A 9,708-nucleotide genomic window follows, 5' to 3' on the forward strand; every position below is an offset into this window, starting at 1 on the left:
AAAATAAATAGTTAACGTCATCATCTAACCACCCCCCATTGCTTTCCGATTTGCCTGGCCTCCAGTTTTCAGGGTATTTTTTTACACTTAAATCTTCACAGGCTGAGTCACAGTACTGTTGGTGTGCAGGTTTGTCAAGCAAAAAAAAGAAAGAACGAAAAACAGACCTTACTGTGTAACAGTTTTGTCAACATGCATCAAAACTTTGGGACATTAGTTGTGTCCTATATGACAAGCCATGTCATCAATTTGTTATTGCATTGTTGTTGTGAGGCATTTCCTAGATTTCCTATGAAAACAAAAAAATACACAGCCCTCATGTAATATCCAGGTCCTTAAGCCACTTCTGCCTTATCTCTCTGCAGCTGCTGCTGTCGCTGGCCTGGGTTATCATTGTTACATAATCAGATCAGGACCAGAACGCTTAGTTTCACCAATCACAGGGTTCAGATCACATCTCATCTGGCTACTCCATTCTGTCTCCTCTCTACCCTGCTTACTGTTACACAGGCTGCTAAAATCCCCTCACGCCAGCCTCACACACACACACACACACAGACACACAGACACACACACACACACTCACACAACATGATTCTGTGTCCTCACTCACCAAGCACAGAACACTCTGGCCAAACCTGGTGTTAATCACTATACAAAAAGCTCTTTACAAAGCCCAGTTAGTTCTCAGAGGGCGGTGGGGAGGAGGGGGTGGACTTGGACGATCTGATTGATTGAAGAAGGGGAAAAAACTTCTCATTTGGACAAAAGACAAGAGAGGAAAACTGAGGACAGGCCTGAAAAGAAGCTTGGGGAGGGGAGGCGGAGGGAAACCTCAGGGTGGCCAAAAGAGAAGAAGAGGAGCTAAAAGATTTTTTTTTTCAAAAAAGAGGGAAAAATGCATCAAGATGCCTGGCTGGTTTCACCAAGACATCCAAGTTGCTGTGGCAATGTCATGGAAACTCTCGAATGTTTCCAGATTCTGAGAGCCATGGCAACGATGTGGTAGCACACCGAGGCGTGCTCCCTCGCTCCCTGCCTCCCTCCCTGCAGAGTTTGTTAATATCAGCAGAGATAAGCCGCTGTTTCACTCCGCTTTTATTTTGACGCCTTGAAGGCCACAACCTTCGGTGGGATCTAAATGAATGATATGACCAACAATAGTGTCTGTTAGTCTGGAGCAAAGTGTGTCTACAGTTACATAAAGAAAGAGTCGAGACAAAAGGCATACCATGATCGATGTACATTTGTAAAGGAGAGGATGTTATGTCTGTAAAAGTCACTTTAATTTTCTGAATAGTCTATGTTAAATGACTGGCAGATGTACAAGGCTTGGATGTATGTAAAATCTTACACAACTCCCAAGGTACATGTCAGTATGAATTATCCAAACGGTAAGCTTAAAATTTTGCTTGTGGATTCATGCTTACGGCAAGCTGAAGCTGAAGATTATACTCAGTAGAAACCTGATAATATTTTAAGCAGTTTAATTATCAGATTCTGGGTAAAATTTGGATTTGGCTTTGGCTAAAAGTGCCACATAAATACAGTCCATTAAATTCAGCAGCTAAATCCCATTTCAGACGCATGCTTGATTACATAAATGTGCTGGAAATTTCACTCGTCGGCCTGGTGTTTAAACCCCCGAGACACCTTCTGTAAAAGTTATGGCGGCAGTCTTGTTTGATAATGGTCCTGGTTAGACTACAGTGTCTCTTATTCACTAAATGATGAAGATAAAAAGTTATTTAACTCTAGTGAAATATTTAAAATCTATAACTGAAGCAGCATGTCGGAAAATGTTTCTTCTGTCTTGTAATTATTTACCTAATTATATAACAGGAGCCAAACATCACTGGGCATTGCAGATGTGTCCATAAATTATTGTTTTTGTCATGTATAAATAAATCAGTTATGGAACAATAACATAACGACGTATGAAAGCAGTTCAGAAAATCTTCTAAAATCACTGAATATGTCGTTTTGGACTGCAATATCTACATGATATAACGTGATATAGGCAATGCTCCCCGCAGGTTGAGAATTAACTTGTGGTGGTGGAGGGTGCTGCGGCGTGTGATGGCGTGGCATCTGAGTGCACAGTGTGTGATAACATAGCATGTAACGGGCAAGTCCAATATCAAACTAATCAAACATAGGTTTGTGAATAACTCTTTTTGTCTTACAAGATGCTGGCCTTGTACAGTTTATGATGTTTATCCTGCCACTGTGGCAGGAGGGAAGGTAAGGTTGACAGTCCTTGGCTCTTGTTGGTTTTCAATGCAGCTATAGCTCACCATCCACTACATTTCAACTCAAAAAACCTGACTTTGAGTCTGGTATGCGTTCTGGAAAAAATCATTGAAAAATTGGGTAACACTTTATTTGAGGGGGTGTGCATAGGATATGGACGATCTGCATAGTCTTTATAAATGTTTATGGCTGTTGTCATTAAGTCTCATTTGACCAATAAAGCAAAGTTGACATTGTCCGAGATGTCTTTATGTGTTCTTAACTGTACATCAAACTGTCATGTGTGGTTGGTTTTGATATTGGCTGCCATGAGACAAAAATGGTCTTTAGTCATTGGTCTTAGTCATATCAAGGTGTTATAATAAAGATAATGACAAGTTCCACTCCTTCAAATAAAGTGTTGAAAAATTGAAAAACAGGAAAATCCAGACAGTTGAATACCTGACAAAACAAGTTGATGCTAAAATCCAATGTTACCATTAAGCTGCCATGCTCACTGATGTGTTGCCTGATACACCAAGAGATACTTAACTGATTGAGCGGACACATTGTATAGCAAAATCTCTCACTGTTCTCAAATTAGTATTGTCGCGAAACCCTATATGAATGCCAAAAAAACATTACTTTACCAGACAGACCTCTACAATTGTCACATATCCAGGATATCCATGTGTTGTTATGATGAAGAAAAATCAGAATACCATTATAAAACATCAGTTATCTGTAACTGCTTATCCTTACTGTAGCAAGGTCGTGGGGGGCTGGAGCCGATCCCAGCTGACATTGAGCAAGAGGCAGGGTACAGGTTGACAAAGAACCATTCACACTCACAATCACACCTACAGGCAATTCAGAGTCACCAATGGACCCAACTTTAATGTTTTATCTTTAGAAAGATGATAAAACATTCAAATGGAATTTACTGAGAATACTTGTGAACAAAAGACATTAAATTAAGCTAAACGCACCGCTGTCTTTCAGGCCATTCTCCTCGATGGTCATCTGCTCAGCCAGCTCAGACAGCGACTCGTCGATGGTGTGGCTGCCTCGTAGCGTCTGAGAGAGACGTCGCTTAAACCGCTTCATCTTCTCCATGGAGCTCTCGGGAAGGGGAGGCCTGAGGACGACAAATAAAACGATACACATTTGAGTTGCTGTGAGTAGAGCTGCAATGATTAATCGATTAATTGTCAACTATTAAATCAATTGCCAACTATTTTGATAATCTATTAGTTGAGTATTTTTTAAAGAAAGAAAAAGTCAAAACTCTATGATTACAGTTTCTTAAATGTGAATGTTTTCCAGTTTTGTTACTCCTCCATGGCAGTAGACTGAATATCTTTGGGTTGAGGATAAAACAAGACATTTGAGGAAGAAAAAATTATTTTCTCACATCTTATAGACCAAACAACTAATCAAAGAATCGAGAAAAAATGATCGACAATAAAAATAATCCTTAGCTGCAGACGTAATTGTAAGACAGATAAAGCTTGTTTTAGTTACAGATACTTCCAGGATCTGTAAGCTGCAGTGTTGCTGTGGACCTTGACATTTTGTCTCCCTCTGTAAACTGCCTTTAATTCAAAAGAAAACACCTCATCCGCCTGCAGCCATGTTTCACAATCTCACATCACACACAAGAGTCAAACTGTAACCAAAGACGCCGTTAGATCACCAGGTATCTGACTGGGCGAACAATGACACAGACAAATCAGCACTCTGACGTTAATTATGACTCAGCTCATTCAGGCACATTACTTCACATTCCTCCCCCTGGGAAAACACGACAAGTCGGTGAAAGATTCTTACGGGTGAGTTTGGAGTACGGTCTCTGGCACACGGGACTGTAAAAGCAAATCCTAAACCGGGGGGATTTGTTGCTGAATGGAGCAGGACGAGCCCGGGCCACATCGAGTCCACATCACACATTCCAGCCGCATTTACTGTGTGCATGAGAGTGACTGATTGTGAGAGCTGGAGACTGTGTGTGTGTGTGTGTGTGTGTGTGTGTGTGTGTGTGTGTGTGTGTGTGTGTGTGTGTGTGTGTGTGTGTGTGTGTGTGTGTGTGTGTGTGTGTGTGAGTGAGAGAAAAAGGAAAAAGATTTCAAATCAAGACAGAAGATTTTGAGAATGTTTGGCAGGAGCAGATTACAAGCAGCCTCTCCCTGTGACCTAAATCAAGAGATCATGACTCCACTACCACTGCAGATCTGGACAAGTGTCTGTCTGCAGCGATGATGAGTAAAAGCCAGACATGAAAACACATGAGTAGTACAGCTCCTCAGGGCTTGCTGCCTGTCAACTCTTCCCTAGTGACAGCCTTTTGTCTTCCAGATATCACTCATAACCCGAATTCTGTCCAGACATGGCAACAACTTACTCACTAGGCCAGAGCCAAGTAGAAGAAAAGCATTCATTGTCTTTGGAGAATATCTGAGCAAAAACTTGGGCTGCCCTCTAAATGTTAATGGATATGTTTAAAGGTTTCACATTTTTTTCAAGACAACACTGACATGGCCATACATACATTCATTCAAACAGTTTTTGGTTAAATGATTAATCAATTAGCTGTCACCTATTACATGAATCACCAACTATAATCATTATAATCCATAATCCATAATCCATTTATCAGCTTGAGTATTCTTTAAATCAAAATGATCTGACTTCAGCTTCTTAAATGTGACTACATTTTTATGGACTAAACAACTCATAGATTAATGGAGAAAGTTTTCCAAAGTTTAAGTCTTTTGTTTTTGTGCTTCTCCAACCGCAATTTTCTTGCTGAACTGCAACAAGGATTACACCGAATTTCTAACTAAAAAGGCAAGAATTATGGCAACTACCATGTTGATTCATTTAACTCAGATTCACATCACTTTTCTTAGAATTGCAGAGGTTAGGGATCTCTTGTTGGCCTGTACCGAAAGACTTAAAAACATGACATTAAAAATGAGACATTCCCCATCTCCCTCAGTTGCCTATACAAGCCTGTGGTTGATTTATTTAAGTTGTTTAATAATGCTGAACTGTGGATTTCTTTGTGAAGGACCAAAGGGTGTGACTTTATGAAGGTCCTCAAGTGCCTCATCTCAGTGCCTCTCTCATCTCTGCTAACAGAGAGCAACAGTAGCTAATGTTACCTTTAAAATTAAGTCTAAACTAATGGCCGGGTTTCACCACAACACAGCCGATCCACAGAGCCCCTTTAACAGCTATCTTTCTTTAAGTTCCCAGAGCCCAGTGCCATGTCCTCAAATTGCTTGCTTTGTCAAACTAGCAGTTCACAACTCAAACGTTATTTGAGTTTTCAATAATCTGACACAAAAAAACAAATCCTCACATTTGGGAAGCTGTAAACAAAGTATGTTTGGCATTTGTGCTCGATAAATGGCTTAAATGATTAAGAGATCATCAGAATTATTGCTGATATTGCAGTTGAGATTGGGAGGAAGTGGCACAAGTACAAAAGCAGTTTTAAAACATGGTGCCATGATTTCAAACTTTACTTTCACATAAACAGCTCACAAACATCAGTTTGTGAAGATCCAGTATCTGGGATAAGAAATAGGCCATCCAGCTGCTGAATCATCTGTAAGTTTAGAGCCTTGTACTCTGGAGTTTTAGGAGGCAGTGAGCCTGCCCCGATTCCCTCCACACAGCGGACAGCAGCAACCGTCTGTCTGAACTGGGCTTAAAGCCAAAGCAAACTGGGACAGTGCAAAGGCGAAATATAAATCTGTAGATCATGAGCACTTAAACTACACATGGAAACTTTATATATTAACAGCTTCACATAAGTGAAGTAGCCAAAATGTCTGAACTAAAAATGGGGCATCTTGTTCCTGGCTTGATTCTGGCTTGCAGTCCTCGTCACATGCCGTAACCTCTCTCTTGCTATGCTTCCTTTCTACATCATCATAAAAGCATTCGTTTGGGGTCGTGTTTCAGGCTACCTGATGAATTTCAGTCCAATATTCACTCTCTTTTAGCTCCATTTTTGGTCTCCACCAACTCCTGAGAGAAAAATACGAATCTTTAGCTGCTAAATGCTTCTTATGTTCAACATCGCTCCCTGTGTCTGTCTGAGTGAACCAAAATAGTAAAGATTGTGACCGGAACAATAAACAATGAGCTGAATTTCAATAAAGCTTAATGAAGCTAAAGGAAGCTGCACATTCAGGTTATAAATCTTTGATGTTTCATCACTACAAGAGACCACTGTCACACTGTTTGGTACTTATCATAAACAATATTGATTTTAGCCACTCTAATGACATTAAAAGACAACAGATGTATTGTTGGTCTGATTTAGGGGTCCAGTTTTTCTCTTGTTCACCACTTTTGAAGGTACATTTGTAATTTTAAACATCCTGTGAGACATCACAGTTTCATTGTGGCAAATCTATGGGTCATACGTACAGGGGATGGAGCACTCTTCTCCACGACAGCCTCGCATTTCTAATTCAAAGTTGTCAGAATATATATTTTTACATCATAATAATCATGTCTTGCCTTGCGCAGCTTTCATCCTACTTCTGCGCTCTTAGTCAAGAAACAATCAATCTAATTATTCCAGGACCAGAGATGAGGCAGAACATCAACTCGACTGTCATAACAGCTTCACATCAGTCATGACACATCAGCCCTAGCATGGGCAAGCAGTCTGTCATCTCTGGAACAGCTCACTGCGTTACCCACTCTCCTGCAGCAGCCTTATGCACAGTCTGCAACATGTGCTCTAGATAGAGAAAGTGCACTCATAACTGGGATGGAAAAATATTTATTCACCACTGTTGAAGGGTGCCCTTGATATTCGACAACATGTTTGATACCACATTGAGGGCATAAAACTTCATAAAACCATGACAGCATCATGTCAATTTGCTGTCGGAGAGAAGAGACAGCAACAAAGAGCAGCTGGTACAGATGCTTTTCGTTGGTCACGTTGATCATGTGATCTCTTCCATCCATATCCATCTTGCCAGGCATCAAGCTTTGCGCTTGTGGCTGAACACACAGTGGTTGAACCAATCGGCATCTTTTGAGGAATTACTGGCAGCTATAGCAGGCCCCCAGGAAGAGCGGCAGGCTAACCAACTTTCGTAGTGGCCAAACCATGTAATGACATCGTCATGTGACACACAGGGGCCCAAAAAGTATTTTCCCATAAGATAACATTGTGGAAGAAACAGCTATAAAACGGTGGATAATTTGTGGCGTCATAATTTGAGCCATTTGTTCCAATAAAATTTGAAAAATCTAGAAGAGCCGCAAGATGAAATAATTGTATCTCTATTCAAGTTAGCATAGCGCTAAGCCAGAAGTTAGTCGGCTCAATAGGCGGAAGTCTCTAGTGTGCACGCATTATGGGCCCCACAACGAGAGATCAGTTACATTTTTAGCCAGGAAGTCGAGTTTTATTGGCTTCACGCACCACTGAGCAACTTTCATCTTTTTCCATTTCCTTTTTTCGACAATGATCAAAACAATTATGCACATTAATCAATACTGAACACAATCAGAAAATAAAAGCCCTGTTTCGAATATTATTCTGGATGGCCAAAATCACAATAATGTGTTTAAAATCATTGGGTTAAGCTCAAATCAGGATTATCTCCCTTCAGTTTCCATGGATATATCCAGAATATCCTCTTGATTTATGAATGTATATGACGGGGATACAAGGGGCCACATTAACGTCTCGTAAATAACCGGGATCTGACCTCCTTGCCTGCAGACTCTGTGGATTCAAATCACATCTGAACGTTCCATGGAAAGTTAACGGCAGCAGCGGAGGAGGGGGGTCTGTCTACTGCGCACCCGTATCCTGCTGGCCCATGTTCCTGCTCTGGGATCGAGTGTGGAGCTTTGGACATGATCTGTGTTCCGAGCCTTATCCCTGCTCCCCTAAGTAGGCCGGTCTGAGGTCTGAGCTCCAGATCCGCTGGGAGAAGGAGGGGGAGGAGGACCGAGGGGAAATGTGGGGTGGAGTGGAGGGGTCCGAGTGCTGCACTGATTCAGGATTTGTTGCCACGGCAACCTTGCTGCTTTTTCCGTGTTGAAAATGCAGAGCACGGCAGGAGACTGCATGCATGCTGATTTTTCCGTCTCACACCCTATAGCAACCCCAATCCCCCCCTCCACTCCTGCAGCCCCCCTCTCTGACTACGTCTGCATTTTCATCCCCTAAACCAGCAATCAATACCCGCTACAACATGACTCTCACCTCACCGACCAACTCTGACATCTCCAGCTGTATACTGAACTGCATTTTTCCACCTCTGTTTTCAGTACAGTCTGCAGGAGGTGGTGTAGTGTAATGGATACAGAAGGAACAAGAGCGAGGAGGAGGGGTTGAGGTATCATGGATGCTGCAGTGGTGACAATAGACATATGCCTCATATGGATTCTGTCCTTTTCTTGCTGCAGCCGCGAGCAAACAGCAACTGTGCTGATGATGAACAGAGGGCTTCAGGAAGGGTAAGGCCAGAGTTCCTGCTGTGATGAACTGCCATCACCCCCATGGAAGCTCTGTAATGCCAGACTAGAGCTCCACAAGCTATCGTCATCACTGCAGAAGTCCGCAATCGCCCCACTTTTGCTAAATGGACTAATCACACCACAGCCACCAGCACGCCACAGGGTGACTGCTGTCTGGGCCACCCAGAGAAACAGGAAAAGCAAGGTCACAACCTCACTGCGGCCCCTAAAGGGTTCAGTCAAACACCTAACGTCACTGCCTTCAGGAGAGCGAGGGTCCTAGAAAATGCCCTCCTCTCCTCCCCTGGCTGCAGAAGAAGACAGAGAACAAGCGTGACTGTTGGCATGATTCACGGGTGAGCTCAGCCTTGCTTTTCTAAAGAGCAGCCTTTTCTCATCCTGGCCAAGACAATGAGGACATGAGTGAGGAGCTGGCTCCATTATGGGGGCCTTATATAAAGGCTGCATTGTGCACAGTTTTAAAAAAGTAGGCTTTTTCAGGAGACACAGGAGGTAGTGGTGTGCTGCGTGGTACAGAGCTGAGATGAGCATGACAACCACGCAGGCATGCTTCCCCCACACACACTGCAGCAGGTGAGGCGTTACTTCAACGGTCAGATCTGTGTCGACTGAACCAAAGCCATGTCAAGAAAAACTCATTATATTTACCTCTTTTCTTTGCTCTTTTCTATCCTCATTGACAAACACTCTTTCGTCGCCCTGTTTTCACACTTGTCACACACATCATCTGTGTCCGTAGGGCTGAGTGCTGCTGACAGACAGGTCTGTTGATGTGCGTGTGTATAGGAAATACAACAGACACCTCGGCCAGAACGTGTGGCCGAAGGTGGCCAGGCCTGAGCAGTGACGCACAGCCACAGATCCTACAGATTCAACACTAGCTGATTAACACTGCTGCTATGGTTACAGCAGCTTGAGTGACAGGCCTGCTCCCCTCTAAGCTTTCTCTGT

At 42.6% G+C, this 9,708-nt stretch overlaps 1 protein-coding gene across 1 annotated transcript in view; it reads right to left on the reverse strand.

The window, feature by feature from the left end:
• Positions 1-9,708, reverse strand: part of LOC311264410 (cyclin-dependent kinase 17-like) — a 35,393-nt gene that overhangs the window by 19,567 nt on the left and 6,118 nt on the right. The window contains exon 2 of the mRNA XM_084365257.1: positions 3,222-3,370. Coding sequence (XP_084221383.1) covers positions 3,222-3,348 — 127 coding nt within the window. The 5' untranslated portion in view covers positions 3,349-3,370. The remainder of the gene's footprint in view (positions 1-3,221; positions 3,371-9,708) is intronic.

This window comes from Pagrus pagrus (assembly GCF_965226575.1).
Source record: "Pagrus pagrus genome assembly, chromosome: 10".
In the NCBI taxonomy this organism is placed as follows: Eukaryota; Metazoa; Chordata; class Actinopteri; order Spariformes; family Sparidae; genus Pagrus; species Pagrus pagrus.